The following is a 24267-nucleotide window of genomic DNA, read 5'->3' as shown; positions in this document are numbered from 1 at the left end:
ATTAATCATTAACTTTTAGCCATATTATGATTCACAAAAGTATTTTCATCTGCCTGGTGTCTTTTTCACACTTTGTCATACAAAAGATTTAAAAATTGTGTACGTTTCCTTGTAAGTTAAACATACTGAAACGTTTGTGTGGAGAATAATAAAATGGATAAAGTAAAGGTTTAAGCGTTTCCAGTCACAGCAAGCACAGAGGACATGCTGGATAGACTATGCAGCCACAGTAAGCCGATTTAAACAGCTGCCAACAGCGATTATGCAATATGAGTCTCTCCTGTGACTTGTGTCACCCTTCCAAGATTGGCTCAGCTCTCTTAGACCTTGATGCCCTCAGGAGGAAAGAGTGTCCATCATATTCATAATTATGTGGAAGGAAAGTCCATCACCATTGCATATTAGCGGCACACAGACAGCATGGCAGTAAATAATCCCATCATTTCAGCCAGAGGAGGTCAGGCAGACATAAATTTAACGCAGAGCACTTTTACATCCTGGAGGGGTGGTTTCATCATCTGAAGGACCGATGCCTTGGATGTCCCTTCCCTCCCTCCATCTTTTAGCTAGAGCCAAGAACTCATCCAATAAGTACAGGAGAAGTTTTTAGCTTTTTTGATTCATACACATCGGAATTGCAGTGGATGTATGACTGCTTTGTACCGTTCGAATTTCTCCACCAGAATTCTGAACAAATTGTTCTGACGAGCAACACTTAAAGCAGACCAGCAATAAATTCATTTTGATTTCTTACTAGCACCAGGTCCTGCTCTGCTATAAAGAGATCTTTTTGTCAGGTCAGACCTGGATGATTTCTAGTGAGGAAACACATTTCACAGCATGTTTAAATTTTATGCATTGAAATAAACAGCATTATCTTTACTGGCTCTTGCAAGTTTTGAAGGCTCACTTTTTGGTTTTACAGATTTTAACCAAAAACAGAAACATACTTTAAAAAGGAGCAGATCATTTTAATATTATTTGCCTAGATGTGATGTTTTTTTTGTATTCTCTGTTTACATTTAACATCAAACAAGGGCCCTTGCAACGTTCAGTGCTCTCAAAATTCTTTTGGTAATTGAAAGTAAAGAGAAAAATGTGGGGGATGTGCAAATTAGCTGCTGGTTATTCCACAATGGTATCAATTAAACAATAAATGGTTAAAATACAGAATGTCATATCCTTGATTTTAAAATATTATTTTTAAACAGACTTCAGGGTAGCTTCTACACAAACATCCACCACAACTCAGCAACAACAAGCCATTTTTTTGTTGTTAATCAACATTACAGCCTTATCTCGCATCACTGGAGAGTGTGGTTAGATTTTCTCTAGCAGAATTTATACTAATTTTAGAAAGACATATTGACATACTTGGTTAAAGTCACATTTGTTTGCACAGCATTTTGTGTATTATGTTGTTTTTTTGTTTTGTTTTTTCAACCTTTGAGAAATGTACCCTCTTTAAATGTCTGTGACTTTTTGTCATTCAGTCCATTCCCTTTAGCAAGACAGGCACTTTCTTCTCTGGTTCTCTGTATGTTTTCCCCTGCCTGACATTTATAAAATGTGAGTTTGGCGGATGCTCTGAGCGGTGGAGAGGAGCTCCATCTCCAGGACATTGAGCTTCCATGGCGCGAGCAGCTTCGGATCACTCACTTAAGCAGCTAACATTTCAAACGGGGAATAAAGAGAGTCCTAGTCCCTCTACAACAATAAAACAGTGTTAGAGTCAAGGGTGGATGCACTGTAAAACAGACAGATATTTCTGTGCCACTACTGCAGCTGCTACGCTCAGCAGAATGAGAGAGACTGAATCAAAGGACATTCACTCCAACAAAGATTCACTGTAACATCCAGGTGTAACATTGACTTTCTCACTGTTGACAAAGGATAAAAGATAAGGAGGTGAGAGGTGAGGGGAACAGTTCCTTAGGGCACAAAAAATTAATTTACAACCTTAATCAACCTTTACCAGTGCAGTGTCATTGGTGGAATATGTTTCCTGATTTACACAACTCTTTAAAGTGCGTTTAAATTAACATTTTTTTACAAGTAAAACTGTAGAATTTCCTCTCAAATATCTTTTCATAATATTTTTCCCCTCTGAATAGATGTTTGTGGTGGCAGAGTAAGTCTGAGCAAAGAGAGGATTGTTCTCTCCACATATGACAAGATCTAAATCAGCGTGGGCGTTAATTTATTTCTGTCCTTCCAGAGCGGGGACAGGGATGACAGTTAGGTGATGATCCCTCATGTCTGATCCTTTTCACGCCTCATTCCCCTTGCAGGAATAACATTGAACAGGGATTTAACCAAGACCTTGATTTGCCTGCTTGTAGAGAAGAGTGCACATTGTCTTTGCTGTGTGGGTGTGTGAGTCTTTGTGTTGTAATAAGTAGAAGGGTTGCCAGTGTTGAGACGTGTGTGTGTGTGTGTGTGTGTGTGTGTGTGTGTGTGTGTGTGTGTGTGTGTGTGTGTGTTTGTGTCATTGATAACTGAGATTAATTGATGACTTTCTTTCATTACTGACTGTTTTCTGAATTGACTTTCATGTATATGATTACCAAATCTAAGTACTACAAATTAGTGGCCCTCCTAACCTAAACTCAAGGAGTTCCAGTCTCATATTTTCATGCTGTCACTTGCTCCTGTATGCAGTTCATCAAAGCAGGAATGGCCCAAAAAGATTTTGGTCTTTTGACCCTTTTTGAAGCAATGGACAGCAGTTTCAAACTACTGCATCAAATGTGTATTAATCCACAGCTCAAAATAGATCCAGGCAAAGTCATTATTTACTCTTGTTTGAAAGACATTTGCTAAAAGCTACAGTGTGTAACTGTTTGAAGAAATCATTCAGCCTGTATAAAAAATTTAACTACTTGTGACCTATTTTTAAAGATTTACATGTATGTCTCTAGTAGTAACAATTGGGGTTAAGGCTCAGTGTTGCAGATGGTGGGGAAGTTGTTGGTTGCTGTTGGTTTTGGTCTTTTATTGGTAATTGTTGACAGTAAGGAAATGTAGAATAATATTAGCTTTATGCTCTAAGAGACACTACATATCAAAAGTTTTAGAACACCTCCATTTTTCCAGCTGTTATTTAAATTTACATAACTCAATGTCTGTGTTTCTGAAAATAAAGCCTAGAACAAATAAACAATTGGAGATTTTAAAACCAAGAATAATGGAATCTTCTAGTTGAACTAAAGTTAATCTATATTTTTGAATCTTCCAGTAACCAAACACACTTGTGACGTCCTTTCCACAGTGGAAATCAAATATTGTTCAAAAAATTCATCCCAACATAGTTGCAGAAGTTCCCACAAATGTGTTGCACTTGAAGGTTGCTTCGCTTTCACCTTCATGTCCAGTTCATCCTAAATCAGCTCCATGGGGATTAAGTCTGGAGACTGTGCTGTTCTTCCATCATTTGAAGCCACAATCTAGTTCTTTTCTTCTGATGTTTGGGTCCTTATCTTGCTGGAGGACGAACCCCTGACCAGCCAGTCTGTCTTCCTTTCTCACTTTCCTTTTCTCACCATTCTGATATCAAAATACATTACTACTTCCTGCAGTACAGAATTGTCCTAATAATGCATCAGAGGGTGTAGTAACACAGTTAGTTCCAACACTGCCTTTGTACAGACAGAGGGTTTGTAAGTAAGCACTAAAAGTAGGGACACCTGTAAGAATTGTTTGCATCAACTCTCAAGGCTTCATTGGCAGCTTCATTGGGAGCTTGATGGCAGAGATCACACCAAGTCTTCATACCTAAACCACAAAATAGGTCATTTGTCACTACCCTCCAAAATGACCCACACGAGTTTATTATCCTTCATCCCTGAAGTTAAGATCTGTTGAAGTATACACAACTATATTCACTTTGTCAAGGTTAGGGAAAAATCACGCCCATGGTGGTAGGGTGCATTAAAGCTTCTGGCAACCTGTGGTGGCCCAAACCTTACTGCACTTTATGTTGTTGTTTTCTTTTTTTTGTTTGTTATTTTTTCCCCTTTTTCTTTCACTGAAGCCGTGCTCACTTTCCCAGTGTCAGCCACTTGAGAGAGCAGGCAGTCTTAAAAGTTGTTGAGGACTTAATCATGGGTCACCCTGAGCTTTTCTTTAAGATGAGGAGGCATTTTGCACAACAGGAAACACTTTGATTGTGTGTTTGTGCATATGCATAAGCATAAAAATATGTGCATCTTTAATGTATGCATGTACTTTGACATGGAGTAACACAGCGGGAGACACTGTCTTTCTTTTGTGGTCTAGTTGAACCCTGCTGACTTCACTGCAGTGACAGTTTTGCTAAAAACTGTAGATATGCTTTGGCAGAACTCCCCACTGCTACAAGCTTGGGACCAAAAGGAGATGCTGAGACTAAACTTCTAGAGTCTTTCTTTTAGGTCTCCCCTGATTTTGCATTCATTAGCTTTGATAGTTATTGAGTTTTTGGAGGAGATTAGGCAATGAGGCAAATCCATTCCCATGTACTCTCAGAGGGGGTCTACTGTTCTGCAGTGTTTGGGCAGGGACGTCACCTAATGATTTATTCATATGGGAGTTTTTTTTTACATATTTTCTTCTCTCATCACCCTGTTTCTGACTTATATGTATGCCTCGCTCCCTCCCGCCCTCCCATCAGCATCTCTCATGCTGTCATCCAGCTCAGGTGATACTAGAGCAAAGGAGGGACACAAGAGAAAAGAAAAGGAAAACCTTGTCTTCTCACTCACTGTATCTTGCGCTTATTTGCATGCCTGCTCTCCATTAGTGTCACGTCCCTCACAGCATGTGACAGACTTGTTTTGCATAATTATTGATTTCAAGTGTGAAGAATAAATGCCGAATGCTGCCTGTGATTAATTTATTGTCTCTCATTTCCTCTGCGCATCCTCATCAGGCAGAGCCTTGCAGGGAATCTGAAGCTAGACACCCAGTCTGGTTTGAAACATGAGCTCTAATCCCATAGCAGAGAAGGAGAAGAAGCTTGAGAGGGTCTAAATGAGGATGTTTACCTTTTGTTTTCATGTGGATTCAAGGATTACTTGTAATTAATTGGACCCCCTGCACTGAAAAGCTGTCAGACAAATTATGCAAACAAAAACTAACATTTTTTAACTGAGTAAACACTCAAGGACACACAAATTTATGCACAAAATACACATTATTTATCCCTCTTGCCGTCTTTTCCTTTCTTCCTTCCATAAAACACACAAATGCATTAAATCCAATTTACAGCTACAATTCAAAGGCTTTGGTTTATATAACTGAGGTTAATCAAATGTCTTTTCTTCCATATCTGTGTGTTTTCTCTTGTAGTCAATGCATGCACCATGTCAGAGTACAACAGGCTGAAGAGCATGCTGCTGGATATGCAACCTAAAGTGCTGAAGACTGGAGAGCAGAGCCAGCAGAGAGACATGGAGGAGAAGAGAGCACTGGTAGATACCATGTTCAGATACCTGGATGTGAACCAGGATGGCCGGCTGGTCAGTGATGAGCTAGAAAAGGTACGTATTTTGCTGAGATGGCCTGAACAATAAAATAAATGTATAGAAGGACAGATAAGTGATTGGGATGAAAGAAATGGTATAAAAAGGGAGGGATATACTTGAATATGTAGTACTAAATTATGTAGGTGTATTTCTGTTTTCTTTTTATGAACTTAATTGATGAATAATAACTAATCATGACATTATTTTAAGCATCCTCACTCTGCTTATGGTGCCTAAAACTTGAACAGGACTGTACCTCTCAGTGAAGGTTTTGCAGGGGATTGATTATGTTTATTAAAATCCTGTTTATATTTGGAACAGTTTTTTCTGAATTACAAGCACATGTGAAGCTCGTTTAAAATGTACTTGTTATCATTAAGAGTTCAATTTTTTATTCAGTCCTCTAATCATCGTCATCTAATCTCCACGTCACTGCTTTGTTATGATATTAACAATTATAATAGACCTTGTAAGATACCTGATCAGAAAATACTGGACCACAAATTCAAAAGGATTGCTGACACATACACTCACTTGCCAGTTTATTAGGTACACCTAGATAAAACTAATGCAGTACAATACAGCAGCCCTGCAACAAATCCTCCCTTAATGAGGATTATAATGTTCAGTTTTATTGAATCTGTTCGAAAGAGGTGTTGATTTATTTTAATCATCATTTTGGAGGCTGTCATTTGTGGTGCTGTTGAACTGTACTGGGTTATACTGCGAGGTGTTTCTAATATTTTGTAAGCCCCATTTATATGAATTAACCCAGTAAAGTTCAACAGTAATACGCAGTTAAGAAAATCGCTGGCAAATTCATTTTTGCATTAGCAAGGAAAATATTTGAAAGGATTAACATTATGTCTGTAACGTCGGTTTAAGCCACTCATACTTGGCTGTTGCAGGAAACAGCCAAATAACATCTTTTGAGGTTTTCAAGCTGCTGCTTGTTTTGCAAGGAATCCATGCTTTGACCAGATGCAGCCAACCTTTGCGACGTGCCGTTGTCATAACCAATAATGTCGGTTATGTGGATGCGTCACCCCAGCCATAACCAAATGTTGTTTAATGTTTCTCTATTTATCTTTCTCGAGAACCACTCATCCAAAAAACGTCACAGTCTATATTGCACTTCCCAGGGTCTTCAACAATACATGAGACATTTGAAGTCATTCGGATGAGCAGTCGTCCAGAAGTTTTAAGGACAGACAGAGCAAAATGTATGTTTATCCCAGCTTACATTGGACAACCATTTTGTCTTCTTTTATGAGCCTCTCCACTAGAGTTATTACTCGATGTTGGAGACCATGTGGTCAAACTATTTAGTGGAGTGAGTGACGTGGCTGGAACATTTAATCATCTTGCTTAACAATGAAAACTGTTTACTGAGGTTATCTTCCACCCAGGATCTGATGGAAACCATGGGGGGACTGTAGAAAGCATTGGCAATGATATTTGCAGGAAGGGGAAATTAAATTATTGTGGGCATCAGCTGGTATCAGGGAAGTGGGTATCAGAGATGAGTGTTAATTAGACTCCTCCCAGCCAATGCTATGATTTCAGTGACTTCTGCCATAATGCAGTGAACCATGTTAGAGTCACTTCAGACTGCAACAGGAAGAGTAAATAGTCAAATGCTTTATGGTCTTAGTATGTAATATTTTAATCGTGCTGTAGCTCTTTCTTATTATGTGGACATTGAAAGAGAGTGGCTTTGTGACGCCAAAGAAACTTACTACCTTACTAGAAGTGCAACTAAATATAGTCTCAAAACTCACCAGTAATTAATCTTTTATCATCTGGCTGCAGTTGTGACAACGCGCTTTGTCTCCTTTTAAAATTAAAAAGATTGAGTGATTTTGGGCCTTGCTCTAGCAGCAGAAATATGGGATTAAATCTTTTTCTGGCAGAACTGCATTATAAAGATCCAAGATCCAAAGATTTTGATCAATCACAGATGGCAATTACTAATGCTAGCATGTTGTCAGGAAGTTTTTGAATATGACATTGTTATTCTGTATGAATTCATAAAGTCAGCGAGATAATGACTTTAAGAATCAAAGGAATTCACAGATGAATTTCAGTCATCCATCCAGAGGGTCTCCATTTTTAGATGTATTTAGTGTCACAGGTTGGCTTGGAGGGTAAAGTACTGTATTTGGGTTTGAAATATTTAATTCAAATGCCAAAGGACAGATCAGTCTGAGTCAGTTTTCACATGGCTGCAGTTTAGTGTAGGCAGTAACATGGGAAAAAAAAAGTTTGTCACATCTTTTAATCTGCCATTTCATATGTGTTCAGCTCCATATAGAATCAGTTGGAGGATCAATCATTTTTAGGCTTGGAACATGTTGCTGAAAGAACTAAACTCAATTCAATTCAATATTATTTACATAGTGCCAAATCATAACAAAGGTTATCTCAGGGCTCTTTTCATACAGAGCAGGTCTAGACTGTACTCTTTAAAGTTATATTTACAGAGACCCAACATTCCCCAATGAGCAAGCACTTGGCGACAGTGGCAAGGAAAAAAAGCCCTTTTAACAGGTAGAAACCTTGAAAAGAACCCGGCTCATGGTGGGCGGCCGTCTGCCTCGACCGTCTGGGTTGAGAGAGAGAGCAAGAGGGAGGGAGAGAGAGACAGAGAGAGATACTGGGGGACAGGGGGTAGGAAAGAGAACATAGTACAAAACAGGTATCACATAAATATGAATAATAATAATGAGACTAATAATAAAACTAATAATTATAATAACAAGGCTAATAATAATACTAATAATACAAAATATAATAATAATAATATAAAATGAATCAGTGGGTGTTGAGCAGGATAATGGGGGCAGTAGGTGGTTTGCAGTCACAGATCCAGACTCTGCAGCAGCAGGGGTAGAAATACCTAAAGAAAGCGACAAGAGGAGAGAGGACAGAGACGAGAAAGCACAAAACTACGGGACAGAGAAGAAGCCAAGTTAGTACCGTGCATTAAACGTTGAACTTATCTCGTAATAGTCTTCTTAACATTTTGGCCTAACAATTAATGTTAAAAAACACGGAAAATGATCAAATTGTTGTTCTAAAAATTAAAGGATCTTAAAAAATAAATAAAAACAGCTTTGTTTTGTGGCATCACCAGTAATACAAGGGGTAGCATTACATGACTCATTGTAACTTAGATTATTATTTATTATTGTCATGGAGAACGAGCAAGTTCTATAGTTTGATCAATCAGTGCATTTTGATACACCTGCCTTACTCAAATTTGCTGAGTAAAATTTAATATCGACTTGCTTGTCTGTCTCCAAGGCTCTCATTGACTCAGCTGCTAAGTCATGGTCTTTTTTTCCTTGGATTTTAACTTTATGTCTAGCTGTCAACAAAGCAAAACTATAAAATAAGGAAATAAGTTACCATAAATTATGTACAGTTTTCCATAAATTAAGCTCAGTACAGGTTTTAGCTTGATCAGTGTCAACACATGCAGCTTACCTGAACTAATATGAACCTTCACCAGTCTGAATTAGTCAAGTGAAGTGGGTATCTTCCAAAATTCACCCACTCTCAACCAGAGTGGAGGTCTTATTAGCCAGCGTTTGAAAACAGCTGGTGTTTGTGCAGTGACTTTAAAACCATGTTAAATGTGGTTGTAAAAGTTTTCACCCTGAAAAAGTAATTTAATCGCTTTGAAATCACAGTTGTATCTTACATAGACATCTAAAAACACTTTTAGATTTTAAACAAATGAAGCTTGGTTTTGACCTAGATGAATGGACATCTTTTGAGCTGCAAATTCCTAAATGATTTTTTACTGAGACAGTATTCCCTTTATTTCCTCTGTGAAGGCCACACACATTCATTGTTTTATGCCTCACTATAGTATCTGATATCTGTACATTTTCTATACATACTGTATACACACATGTAGCTGAAAGCTGTAACAGATACCTTTAGTTTGCAGAGATCACTACAGTTATTATTTTTATTTTGGCCAGGTTTATTTTTCCTTTTTTGAAAATTACCACAAAAGTAAATAAAATGATAAGGTGAGGCATCCTGTTTAAATGCTCCTCCAGCACTTAAACACAGAATTTAGCTTTTTATCACGAACTAGAGCTCTTTTGACAAAGATAGACTTGCATTGAGAGTTTGGCACTTTTATTAGTATCTGCTATGCTTTTATAGAAAACAACTTGTTTTACAGAATATAGTGTAATTGGAGTCGCAATTTTTGAACTGAAGCTTATTTTTCTGTTTATCTCACTAAAACTGCTAAACATCACCTATTCAAAGACGATTCCCCTGAGAAAGATGCACCACTAATGTGGAAGAGAGAGCTTATAAATGGCAAACAATGGAGGAGAGAATGGTGCATCTTCCCGGGGGAACATGTTTGAATTAGCTCAGGTGCAGTATGCACAAAATGTAAGCAGCAAGAGTAGAGATGTTTTTAAAATGGAAAGCAATCAGAAACAGCACTTAGATAACTGATTACATATTTAACCCGCTCCTTCTAAACAGAACGAAATTAATCTCTCAGAATGAGTCAGTTTATGTTTTTTAAGGTGTTTATGTACATGAAACATTTTCCTTCTGAAGGAAGTCTTATTCTGTTTAGTGGTGGAATGAAAAGCTCCTGCTAAACATTACTTAAAATGCTATTTATATTCAGTTAGGCCATTTATTTCACTATTGCTCTTGATGGAAATTCACTGATCACTTCTTGTACCACTTGGAACAGCAAAATTTGAAAGCTTTCATGGGATTTATACTATATCTTTTTGTAAAAGAGAGAAATGGAAGTCTAATTTAGATAATATAAAATGACTAAAATATGTAAAATGTGGAATGTAGGCAAATGTACAGTTTTAATTGTTTTAATTACATGGAGGATTATGTGTTTCCTCCCTTGGATTACATTAGGAGACAGACTGAGCGCAGCTGTTTGTATTCATAATAAGTACCAAGGCTACTCTAGTAGAAGAATACTGAAATGTTAAATGTGGGTGGTATCTCCAATATATCAGATTGACATTTTTACTGAATGTGCATAATGTTTTTCTATCTTACAGAAGATAGCTTAGAGTAAAAAAGATGAAGGCAAGAGAGAAATTATAAGTAAAGGCTTGGATAACGTGTGACAATTTTGTAGCTGTATATGATGACTGCCTATATCACCAAGATGTTTTTTTGTTCCGATGTGTAAAACATTCTGTGTGTTTGTGTGTGTTAGATCTCCATGAAGGAGCACCTGGAAGATAGCCTGTTGGAGTGCACCATGCAGGACCTCCTACGTTACGATGACTACAACAACGATGGACACCTCAGCCTGCATGAGTTCTATACGGCTTTCCGTAAGTCTTTTTTTCTGTCTATACTTTGCCCTTTTAGTTTCAGTCTCCCTGGTTTTTTTTGGTCAATTTTTTTCTAAAAACAAACTATTTGTGTCAGAGATCACTTTATCCTGTAAAACTATCTCTCATCCTTAAAGCCTATTTATACTCTGTCTACTTTTAAAATGTAAAACAGTGCACTTTGCCTATAAATTTCATCATAATTTTAAATTAAATCCTACGTGCCTATCTACATTTTCTGATAAATACTACATGCCCAGTTAGCACTTTAAATTACTACCTTTAAGTTAATCAACTTGCTTTAGTTGACAAATAGTGCAATATATACTGTGTGTCACTCATGCTTTTAAAACCTAAAAAGACGGCTTACTGTCACCACGGTTTAGAACCTGGAGACCTCCCAGCCAGTCAGCCTCTCGACATCAGGAAAAAAGTGTTTCAGCAGCAGATAAAATGATAATTGCACACTAACCCATGTGCCCAGACCCAGCTATGATTATGGCATCTGGAACAGCCATAATAGCCTTTGGGCTTTAGGCTGAGCGGCAGCTGAGAGCACAGGCAGGTTCCACCTTATTAAGACCAATAATCAGATTTGACCGCTAATGTTACTGTAGCATAACCATCAAAACTGCTGGATGCCATGGCAACCTTCTGCAACTCTTGTTTTCAAACTTTTACTTTACTATATTGTGCTTCATACTGCCTTGAAATATCCTAGATCTGAATCCAAAATGGTGATAAAATCTGATGTTGATGTGAAAGCTGATGAATCTAGTAGTTAGCTGTGGCAGGTGGCCGTGTCTTAGGCTCTACCTTACCTGTCCAGGTCCATCAAGGCTCAAGACTTATTTACCCTCCTAATGAATGGTTAACAATCCTGCTATTATTTGGTTACACTTGCCTCACCTTCCAGATGGGCAGCATGCAGATCACTTGGTACTTATCTACCCACAGCCCTGCCTGCAGGTTTTAGACCAGGTTTGTCAATGCATTTTATGTTTGACAAGCAGTTGAAGGAGTGGGTTGGGAGAAATAAAACAAGCTATTGATCCGATGATGCTCAAGGTTAACTGTTGGGCTGCAAAACGGCAACACCAAGGGGGAGTAATTAATTTTGAGTTGTGCATCTGGTGTTGCGGATAATGTTGATGGTGGTGAATTGTGCAAGTTTGCATATAAGTGTGTGTGTGTGTGTGTGTGTGTGTGTGTGTGTGTGTGTGTGTGTGTGTGTGTGTGTGTGTGTGTGTGTGTGTGTGTGTGTGTGTGTGTGTGTGTGTGTGTGTGTGTGTGTGTGTGTGTGTGTGTGTGTGTGTGTGTGTGTGCATATAACTGCAGGTGAGTCTGTGCATTGTGTATTTTGTTGGGATGCAATCAGTGCTTTTCCCAATAAGTGGTCTGGGAAGGAGAGCAGCCAGGTATCACAGGTGTGCTTATTGGGGTGGAAACTTAAAATATGGTCATAAGCTTGGTAAACAGAATATGAATATGACCTATATGATGTGAGAAGGTGTTTTGCCCTGGTTGATATTCTCCTATCAAGCCAGTTGTCAACTAGTTTCTAGTTGTGTGATCTCAGACGAACATTTGAAATTTGACATTCATGTTTTGGAGACCCTATAACTCAGAGCACAGTGGTAGAAAGTGTACTCTCCTTCAGTTTCCATGGGTCTCCTCTGTTGGTATTTTTTTCTGTTCTGCAGCTTTGATGTAAGAATAAAAACCCTTTGGTCATTTCCCAAGAAGATAATTCCAGCTTCAATGTTGCTCCCACAGTCACTGAACTTGTGCTGTTAAGAAACGCAGATTGTTATTTGCCCCGTCTGTTGTCTTGGCTTTATTTAACGTATAAAACTTGACAGCACACCACTCTACAAAGCTCTGTTCTGTTGCCACCCAGATCTATTTTTTATTTTTACCACAAATTGAATAGAAGGGAATATGCTTGGAGAATACTCCTGAAATAATTGCATTGTTATCGATTTTTTTCCCCCCACTTATTCTACCTTTTACAAGCCCAGCAGGTTAGTTTTTTATGCACTTTTTTTATTTTTCTCGACTGCCTCCTTGGCACATCTGTTAAGTAGATTCTGCTTAAACACCTATGTCTTTCTTCAGTTTCTAATTATAATCAAAGAATAATGCTAACTGAATGTTATTGATGTAGTCTCAAAGATTACTGGCAATTACTGGGAAGAGTAATAACCAGAATAATCAGAATAATCTTTTATTCCTAAATAATCAGCTTTATAAGTAACCATCGGTATTATAGAGTAGAGCCCGACCAATACTGGATTTTTGATTTTTTTTTTTTTTTTTTTTTTTTTTTTTTGTCTGTGTATGCAGAGGTTGGTAGGTTATTGGTCCATTTGTAGTAGAGATGATAGGTTTTGCTATGTTTTTTATTATTTCTGTTCGTCTGCCCAAGGACTACAAATGGAAATTAGCTTGTAACTAAATTTGGTTCAAAGCATCTTTTCTCATTGAGATTCATCTATTTATGTATTTTCGGCATTTCTAAATAACCCCAAGCATCTTTTTCTACATTGTGTTCTCTAAAAAAAAAAAAAAGTTTTCATATTGGTGCATATCAGACAACTTATAGGAAAGTACCGATATACAGTATCTGTGGTAGGACAACATCAGCCAATAAAATTGGCAGACTGATATATCAGTTGGGCTCTAATATAGTTCAGGATTATAGTCACAAAATTCTGGGAAGAGATTCAGTAAATTTATCTTTATAAAAGTGCTTTAAAAACATTTCATCCTCTAGTATTGGCAGATGTAGTGGCTTCCTTTGACAGAAAATCAGACTGGAGCATCTAGCCCAACTCTTCACAACCTTAATCCAAAAATGTCACAGCGTGATAGTTATTAGCATTATCTGATTAGGTATTGGGGCTGTATTGGAGTACATTGAAGAAAAAAACATTTGTATCAGTTAAATTTATTGATTCCAAAATGCTATACTTACTGGGTTTTTTTTTTAAATAACAGTGTGGCTTATTCATCTTAAGTTAAAAAAAAAAAGGTTATGTTCAGTAAAGACAGAAAAAGAACAAACTCATGTTCTGTGCTACGGCAGAAATGAATAATCAATCTTTTCTTTGCCACAGAGCATATTGTAGGACAGAGATAACAGCATAATGGCTTCACATAAGCTCTGTAGTGTCAACATTGGGTAGGAGTGGAAGGCATGTGCACGTGCCCTTTGTATCAAATTACAACCACTGTAATTACACATTAATACATGCAGAGCTCCTTTGTGGATACATGTGTAATATGTAAAGCTGCCCTCAGGTTATACATGGACTGCATCTGCAGTTTAGTATGGTTAGTAAACTTTTGTAAATGTACCGTTTGAGATAGCTACGACACACTTCGTAATATTGGGTTTTCAACAGTGTCTGTAGGTTAGTATAGCTGGTACAGTACATGCATTTGTTGCACAACTTTAGTAGACCATGTGTCTTTATAAGTCACAGGTAGCAATGGAAAGCAACACCAAGTTAGGAAAGCCAAAGACAGCAGAATTCATAACATGTCCACATCACAATCGGCCTACTACTGTAGCGTTATTGGCTGTTATTCCTCCAGTTTACTGCCTTAAACTAGAGGCCTGAGTGTGATTATGGTCAAAAACTTGAAAAGCTGTCTTGACTTAAATGCAGAAACTTTGGAACTGTTGGATACCCTCCACATCCTGCAGAGATCAGCATGAAAGCAAGAACAAAGATTAACAGTGATGGTCGTTTCAATTCAAACTAATGCCCCAGGGCCCTGCTCCTATGTCAGCCCACGGACTTGTTTATTTTACTAAATCTTCATGATTGACTCTGGGTCATCAAGCTAGCAAATTGGGAGCGTAAAAGAGGAAAAAAGGAGGAAAACACCAAAAGAAAGACGACAAGAAAGCAGCAGGGCCGCAGCAGAAAGACAGTAGGAAGAAGGTGGAAATTTTAAAGGAAGAGATGAGAAAAAAGTGAGAAATAGAGGAAGAATTTTCATGATTTTGTTATTCTTAATCTTTATCGTATCTCTTTGCTGGCCATCATCACATGCTGACGTTTCTGTCTGAAAAGTTTTTGGTTATAACCCTTTTCATTTTACCTGAAAGTTAACCTTGGAGCAGCAATCTCACTGCATTTTCAGGGGATGATCTATCCTTCTGTTTCCTAGATTTCTCTACAATACAGATCACTGGAAGTGTTTTCATAGCTGTGAAGGTTGCTGATTTCATCAAGGTTGAGTTTGCTTATCGGAGTAGTGACTGTTGTTCTCACTGTTCGGCCATCTTTCCCGCACATGCAGTTCTTCCCATCTAAGCTTGGTGTCTTCATTTTTCTAACATTCTTCCTACACTGTGAGTCTGTTTGCTTTCCATGACTCCAGTTAATAGTGGAATTATATGGAGACACTGGGATGCACTGGCAGGGCCACGCAGTATGTCTGACTAATCAGTCAAGACAGTGAAGAGGCAGAGGAGGAAGGCGATGAGGTGTATTAGAAGGAGACGTGAGGATAAAATGGAGGAAGAGGAGAAAGGGGAGTATCATGGGGAGAGGAAGGGATTCTGAGAAGGGATCTGGAAAGGAAGATAAGGAGAGGAGAGAAGAGCCAATGGTGAAATAAGGGAGAGGAGCCTCTTTTTCTGTCTGAAGGGGAAAGCCCAGCAGAAGAAAGAATTTAAAAATGAGAGTAAGTGGAGACAGAACAAAGAAAATTAGAATGCTTTAATTGGTCAGCTGAACAGACAGAAAAGAGCAGCCAGGGTCAGATAAAGGTCAGCAGGTTCATATGTTGAAGAGCAGGATATGTGATACATGAGAATTTTCATACAGTAACCGTAAAATATCTTTCCTGCTAGGTTCTGACTTCATTTTGCACCTCTGAGGTATCCGGTGAAGCTCTAAGAGAGCCCTGATGCCACTGCAGTAAGATAATATCTGTGTGTTGCTGCCCGGCAGCTCTTGTCAAGGTTTGATCTTTCATGTTACTCAAGTTTGCCCTTAATCTGCACTAATAATCTTGTTAAGATCAGATATCACTTTTACAAGGGGAGCCTGTTGTTCTCTGACAGCCAAGCGGGCGAGGACCTCCAGCTAAGCTCTTAACAACAAAGTGACTTTGAACAGGAGGTCTTGGAGGTTCCCTCTACACGCATACAATAACATTACCTCCACCTTCTCTTCTTCTCTGCTTTCCATTGTTTCCTGTCAGTGTTATCTCCACCATATCGTCGTCGTTTCACTACCCTTCCCTACCTTTTTTCTGTTTCTCTCACCTGCTTTCAACACTTGTCTTTTTCGTATATCTCCTTTTCTTTCCTTTCCTTTCCTTTCCTTCCCATTTCTCTCCTTTCCTTTCCTCCCTCCTGCTCTACTGCTCTCCCCTAGCTAGTGTCTGATGCCCCATTACCGCTCAATGGACCTTTACAGCTAATTGCTGGTGTGTATAAGGGGCTTTCTGGCACCTTCTAAGTGTCGCCTCTCTTCCTGGGTAATTACCCAGTGTCTGCAGTAGCTGCAATAACAGGTAAGGGATTGTTGAGGCTTTGGTCCCACTTCTTCCCCCACTTCTCCCATGCTGCACTGACAGAAAGATTGATTTTTTTTTTTTGTTGTGAATCTGGTAAGGTGTGTCCGTTGGTTGTTGTTTAATTAAGCTATCCATGTTTCAAGTTATCTACAGTTGCTTTTAGAATGAATGGTGATTTCTGTAAGAGTATTTGTGTATTCATCACACTTCTAATGAAACGACATATTAACAACATCTTGTACATTTAACTAGAAATATTTTGTGTGAAAGTCAGATATTTTGATTGCACATAGAGCAAGAAGGGATTTTTCCAAACTGTAAACCAATGGTATACCAGTTAGGGAGACAGAGGCAGTTTTTAGATGGTTAGGGAATTGTTTGCATTATCCTTCTAATTTTCATTACCCATACTGGGTTAACCATTTAAATATATTGTTTTCAAGGAAGTCAGAAGTAAAGGGATTTTTAATCAGAGTTAAAAACAACCTTTAGTTTCCTGTAGGTTTCATTGTATGTTCAGCCTTATTGCAGCTCATAATGACCACTGAGATCCTCTTTGTAATAAAAAAAAAGTAACTGTTGCCACACATTAATTAAAGTGAAACACTGACTGGCCAAACACCTTGCCGGCATTGTCTACTGAAAACAACAAATATAACAGCTTCCCTCAGCTAGATACAGTATAGTTTGAATCAGTCTTGGGTTACATGATCAGCAATAAAAAGTGGCAAAATATATGTTTATTTATGTGTTGACATATTGGATCATTACTATAAACCGGACAAAAGTATTCTTGTATAACTACTACAGCTTCATCTCTCAGCTTTATAATTTATTTTTTGCCACTTCCTCTTAAATATGTCTTACCAACATAAAACTACATGGCCAGCAGCCAATTAAATGTTCATCTCTGCATAATTACCTCACACATACAGGCACTCACTTTTGTACACTTGCATATCAATTTCACGTACAGTCACACATACATACTCACATATGTAACACCATAATGCCAATGGTCATCCAGCACTCTTTTCTGAATACAGTAGTGAGAGATACCCAGTGAGTCGTCATGGCAACTGTGGCTGTCTGTTTAATCTGCGAATCATGGATTACTGCAACACTTAGTTGATACCGCTAATTCCCTAGTGGAGAGGAGAGGAAAGAAACGTAAAACCAAAGAGGAAAAGAGGGGGGACAGAACACTGATAGTAAAGAAGAGGTACAGTAAAGTAGGGAAATGAACCCTGCACACGATCAACAATTAAGGAGGAGACGAGTGGTTTGAGATATAGGACTATATTAACCCTGAGTGCAAACACTGCAGTCAGGTGGACTTCTTTAGTACATACAAGGGGGAAACATAAGGAGAGGAGAGCAGAGGAAAGTCAGAAATTATACAGAAGGGGATATTTTGATGGTGTCTGTCTCACAAAAAGAAGCAATAATTTACTGTCTGTATGTAGATGAAAAACATGAGTGCTGTCCTTCAAGAATGTATAGAAACACAGTCTGTGTACAGCATCTGAGGCACTGTAAAGCACTCTTCCGAAAAACCTTCGACTGAGACATCCATGCTTTGTTAGGTACATAAATATATGGACAATGCCACAATTTTAATATTTTTGCCTCTTTACACCACCACAATGGATTTGAAATGAAGCCATCATGATGCGATTGAAGTGTAGACTTTCAGCCTAATTTCAAGGGGTTTAACAAAAATGTTGCATTAATCATTTAGGAATTACAGCCATTTTTAAACATAGTCACTCATTTTCAGAGGCTCAGATGTAATTGAACACATGCCTAACAGTTACTGTCATGGCCAGGTGTGGCCTGTTCCCTCATTATTTCATGACAAATCAAGCAGATAAAAGGTCTGGAGTTGATTCCAAGTGTTGAATTTGCATTTGGTAGCTGTTCATAGGAACTCTCAATATGCGGTCCAAAAAGGCATCAATGCAAATGAAGGAGGCCATCATTAGGCTGACAAAACACAACAAACCTATCAGAGAGATTGCAGATGGCTTTGTTTCAAATCCATTGTGGTGGTATACAGAGGCAAAATTACCAACATTGTGTCACTGTCCAAATACTTATGTACCTAACTGTATACTGTTTGTGCAGTGTTGTAATAAAAAAAACTTTGTGCAGCATCTCGGGGTGAAACCACACAAACCATAGTAAAAGGTTTAACTTGTTGCAGTCATTTGTGGAGTCTTGTTTACCTTGAAAATAGATTTGTTACTGGTTCTTATATGTTGGTAAAGTGTGATGGACTACTCTGCAGTCCTTGTCATAATTCACCTTCTTTTGTGTTCCGACCCACTTGCCAAACAGAAAATAAAAATAACACAAAAAAATACTTCAACAAAACAGATCTACATTTGGGCAATAAACCTATCTGCTTGCAAACAGAAATTGGAAAATTACGGTCTTGACACCTAGAACAAACTTGAAGACAACTTATGTGTCTGTGTATATGCATAAATATATATTTTTTTTTAAAAACACACAAAAATAGTGGACCAAAATGATTTTCTATCATCCAATTCTTGGCAAGAAAACAAGTACATTCACAGACAACAATTTGTAAATAATTCCTGGAATATTTTGGAAATATAGAATGATTAGGTTGAAGTGAATAAAACACTTGATAAAATTGGGGGAAAATCATCATCAACATGGAAGAAAACCAGCATTCACTATCTGTAAGAGATGGGCTATAAGTAACACACTGTACAGGCTTTCTCTTCCCCAAAATCCACACCCTTACTTTTTGTGACACTGCATCAACATCATTATACTTCCTACATTGCTAGTGAACTTAAGAGCTCAAAGTAATTTGAGCACTGCATATAAATCCAAAATTAATAATATTTGTATGGAGACTGAGGTGGATATTTATGCCCTTTAAAGGAAGAAACAACTGGGTATGACCATTGGCCCAGACTATTTTTTTTCCCTTGGATTATTTTGTATCCCATATTTCTTATTTTAACCATTAAGTAGTAATCAACAGGATATTTGAATATTTCAAGTATATATTGATATACTTCCCACAGCTCTTTTTTAGTTGTTAAGGCTTAATCCAAATCAAGCACCTAAATTTGGACAATCTCAGCAGGATGGCTTTGTTGAGGAAGAACAAAGAGAGGAGTTAGACTAATGGCTGCTTTGGGTATGTTAAACGTGGTGCAATGAAGTACAAATTGCACTTGTAATTCATTCGTCTCCACGACTCACACTAGTTGAGTAATCCAGGATCATTAAGACATGACATTTCATTGGTGACGGACTCACTGTTCTACGAGACATCTAATATCTCTCATAATTACACATGCTGAATAATCCATTCAACACTGCACCCCACCCCTGCTTCTCCATTTCCCTCATCTGTCTATCCTTCTTCCATTCCACCACTTTAATTTCATCTTTATGTCTCTAATTAGCCATAGAGATGTAAATCCATGCTTCGCAGGGACTCAAGGGGCTTTACCATTACCCTTTCCAACATTTCTTTTCTGGTCCCCCCATCTCTTTGTGGCTTTCTTATTTCTGTTTTTTTCCCTTTCTCTTTCCTTTGCAACCAATGGGTCCCGAGGGTGGCAAGTGTGTTCCAACGCACCATAATTCACAGGCAGCTGCCCCCAGGCTGTGAGTGGCACAGCATGTGGTATGCTTTTATCTCTCTCCTCTAACTCCCTCTCTGGCAAGGAAATAATTCATTATCATGCCTCCATTGATTTGCTCTTTCTCTTGCCTTTTTGGTGGAACAATCCCCCCTTTCTCCCCCTCCTATTTTAACACCCTCCTGCACTTTCAAACAAGTGTGTGTCCATATGGCTGTCTGTTTGCCTCTCCGGTTGTGTGTGCTTATATGGGAGTGGTACTCTTCCTCATTTTTCTCCCCTCATCTCCACAGTGAAATCCCCTCCAGCATCTACCTTCATCAGCTTTGAAAATGTTCTCTCAGAACAAAGGAGATAAACACAGTAGAAAAAGGTCAAGAAAACTGGACTTTTTGCAGAGAAAAAGAATATGGTGTCAGAGTTATAGAACACAAGATAGTACTATATGGTTAGAGTACAACCACATAAACTGTCATGGCTGGATAACCTCAGTTTTTGTTTACACCTACGTTGCAATGTTCCTGTGTGAGAGAATAAGATATATTTCCAACAGATACACTTAGAGGGAGTGTTGTCTTCTTCGGGTAAACATCTGTTCTGTGTAAATCACCAGCGAGTTGGTCCAGATGGCTTGGTTATAGTGACAAGGTTATTTTTTAATGAACCAGTTGATATTTCCTCTGTTTGTACATTGGAACTGAACAGAGGCCGTTGTTGAAATCACTAACCTGAACTCAACAAACAAGACAACGAACGCTCAGATCCTTAAAGGGATGAAGAAATTTGGAACGAGGTAAAGGATGGGAAGAATGGGAGTGCAACTGACCAGAGGTGGTGGCTCCCAGCTGCTTCTTTCACAAACAGCCGAATCTCACACAACCAAAATCGAAAACAAACACCTGAGGAGCTATTAATTTTAATTCCCGCATATTCAAAAGGATAAATTTGTGTTTTCATCAGAGTATGTACTACAAATGTGGGGGAAAATGACGCTAATGTTAACCTGGTGATGCTGCTTGTTTACATGTGTTTACAAGGGAAGAAGGAGAGAACAGGATTTGGGATTAGGCCGGAAGTGTCAAGAAAGGAAAAGGACAGAGAGAGATGGAGAGGATTTAGAACAGCAGGTGATATATTATGTATATATGTATATATATATTATGAATGTTTCCGCATGTTTGTCAAGGTCTAGAGGAGCAGGGAGTTGGGGCGAGGGAGCAGCAGAGTTAGGAGTAATCAGGGACTATGAGGAGGAGAAGGGGGGAGGAGAGAAAAGCAGAGAGAACAACAGTAGGTAATACACAATTACATGTTTAGAGTCTGGGGCAGCAGTAAAGATTTAGGGAAGATGCGGAGAGTATGAGAGATTAGAGTTTGACCAGCTTGGGAAAGTGGCAGGAATACACAGGAAGAAGTGAGGATGAAAAGAGGACTGGGTGAGGCAGAACCATGAAGCTGTGACTATGAGGGAAGAGGAAGGATGAAAGGCAGATGGAATGTGCACGGAAGTTCACAAACGCACCTTTTTACAAACTTTACACACATTGTGAAGACTCAGGGAAGAAAGTGAATGACTCATATTCCCTCTTGACTCCCTGAGTATGAAGATTGAAGTTGTACTTCAGTGATGCTTAGAGACAGTAGAAGAGTGTGGCTGCATTTGGCTGTTTGCGGTTGTTAATTTGTGTAATTTGGTCAATTTTTTACTCTCTTTTACAAGCAAGCAAGCAAGCCTGCTTAGTCAAGTTTCTTTGTGATGACCAAGGGACCAGAATGCAACAAAGGAAGCCAATAGTTTATATTTGCATCTGTGGCACACTGCAGGTATCCAATGTGAAAGAAATCCACAAAAAAGAGCTATGCTTCACTCTATGTGTACTCTGTTAACGCTCTAAAATCAAGTGAAGTTTAAAGGCAGGGTTTCAAGGCAGTCAGACACACAAATTAATAAGGCTACCTCCTAGACGTTGATGATTTGAATCATCAGTCGACATGCCCCCAAGTCGGTTCGTGCATCTTTTTTTTTTTCTTCTCATCACCCATCACTGTACACACAGTAATGTGGGATAACAGCATAGCAGGCTATAAACTTGTACAAACTGAGTCAGGAAACACCAAAACACAATGGAACTGCAAAAAGGAAAGTTGCACAAATAGCATTTTCCACTGATATTAATTACACATATATTGTGTGACATCAAGACAGATCAGTTGAGAAGTGTTGTCTGTATGATCCTCCTCTTTCTTAAAGTTTTCATACAGTGCCCTCCTGATCTGTTAAAAAGAATTACATTACTCCTGTATAAGCACTCACACTAGCACCCAATATCATTTAGTGGCTTTCAAAAGAGTTTCCAAAGCCAGAGTTTTTTGTTCAGTAGATCTGGAAAGTGCAGTTTTGACAGCATCACAAAGCAGAAATAGACAAACATTTTGAAGTGCAAGTGTGCACGAGAGAGAGAAAGTGACGATAGAGGAGCAGGTAATCCCATATCTCCAAAGTCTTTATTCTAAGGAGTGCGGTTTGATTCTCTGGCTCAGCTCAGTGTTGCATGCTCCCTGCAGAGTATTAGTACACAGTATCTCCTGTGGCACAATCTCCTATTCAACCCAGTCTTCTCAAACAACTTGGGCTGAGCTGGCTTGAGGTTTAAAGCTCAGAGGCTTTTTTGTTCCAAGATGATCCAGTTTTTTTTTTTTTTTTTGTTTTGTTTTGTTTTGTTTTGTTTTTTATTTGCCAGGCTAAATCCCAGTTACAGGCTACACATGTGTGGAACACCTTGCTGAAATGTTGTACTTCACATCAGAAATCAAGCAAGAAACTCAGAAGCTTTTGAGTTTGATGGCTGGATGTCAGCTATGACAGTCAGGATTGCAGTGGCATGTGGACAGCTCCTGCATTGGTTGGAAAGATCGAACCAGCTGAGTTAAAACCATAGTTATATCGAATTGTTATCACATCTCTGTCTAACCACTGAATTTTAGGTAAATTCCCCATCACACGAGACATGACACAACTATTTGTTTTAAACATTCTGGGGGGGAAAAAATGTAATCTAATGCTGTCCTGTAAAACTGGTGTGTAGGAGAATGAGCTCTACTGATGTTGGATTCCCTGAGATAATTGTCACAGGTTTTCATCTCTGTTATGTGAGACATTTCAGTTATCCGACCTTTTTTGTGATTGCCTGTTGCAGCCTGTAACTATGGTATAAAGATGCTGCTTCTTGTATTGTTTGCTCATGTACAGACAAATGTCTATGACTGAAACATAGTTGCTTATTTAGTTAAGTTTGTGCGGAAAGCGTAAGGCTCCACCACGTTTTCATACATTTGGATAGAAAAAGCGATAAAAACTCAGAGGAGAGCAGCCATGAAAGGGAGTATCGCCATCTAGACAATGTCAGAGGTGTCATGCCTTGATGCCTGATACCACATCATCATTCACATCTCATGATGGACACTATTTACAGAATTGACATACCAAGAAGTTCTGAATCAGCAATGGCAAATCCTGTGTTGTCACTCAGCATTCAGCTGCTGGACAAAAATTACGCCTTTGGTCAGTTTGCTGAATTGTCAGTGTGAAAGTCAGTGTGTGACAAACATTAGCATACTATCTTCTGCAAACACACAGGTCACCTGTTACTTGGGGTCAGATTCTAATGGAAAGGGCCCAGTTGGGGATTAAATCCACGTCCTTTTTACTTTAAGTAGACGGTTCCACCCTCCAGCCTCCACCATTAAGAATGCAGGAATTTAGCCTGAAATTTTCATAATTATTTCAGAACTCCTGTCATGCTTGGAGGATCCATATTGATTTAGTGTGGTGTATGCATGGTGTGTACAAACTTTGTTCTCCCATAATTCAGTGCGCAGTAGAGAGTGAGAGAGACAAAGAGTATACCAGGGGGAAATATGGAGCAATTAATCAACTTCATCAACTCATCAGCAGCTTTTTAAAAACCCTGTTAGTGGTTATGAAGGCACCAGGTTACAATGCCTGTTTAGTATGCTCTTCTGCTAATTAATCAGCCCACATTTTACCAGGGTGTAAAACAAAAAAGAAATTCTATTTTATACTGGTCAACTGATCCTACTCAGCTTAAACCAAGAGAATAAGTATCTATTGGTCTAAACCATTATGTTTCAATAAACTCATCTTTATCAGATAAAAAATTCATAAAGTATAGGGGATTAGAGTATAAAGCATCTTTGGCCCTCTTGTTGTTTCAGTCC

General features: G+C 38.6%; 1 protein-coding gene across 4 annotated transcripts in view; it reads left to right on the top strand.

The window, feature by feature from the left end:
- Positions 1 to 24267, top strand: part of fstl4 (follistatin-like 4) — a 190511-nt gene that overhangs the window by 119456 nt on the left and 46788 nt on the right. For all 4 annotated transcript variants that reach the window (XM_040150924.1, XM_040150921.1, XM_040150923.1 and 1 more), the window contains 2 exons: positions 5329 to 5519; positions 10735 to 10855. In XM_040150924.1, coding sequence (XP_040006858.1) covers positions 5329 to 5519; positions 10735 to 10855 — 312 coding nt within the window. The remainder of the gene's footprint in view (positions 1 to 5328; positions 5520 to 10734; positions 10856 to 24267) is intronic.

Source organism: Xiphias gladius, chromosome 17, assembly GCF_016859285.1.
Source record: "Xiphias gladius isolate SHS-SW01 ecotype Sanya breed wild chromosome 17, ASM1685928v1, whole genome shotgun sequence".
In the NCBI taxonomy this organism is placed as follows: domain Eukaryota; kingdom Metazoa; phylum Chordata; class Actinopteri; order Istiophoriformes; family Xiphiidae; genus Xiphias; species Xiphias gladius.
Note: the sequence above shows the minus strand (reverse complement) of the source record. Positions and strands in the feature narration are given on the sequence as shown.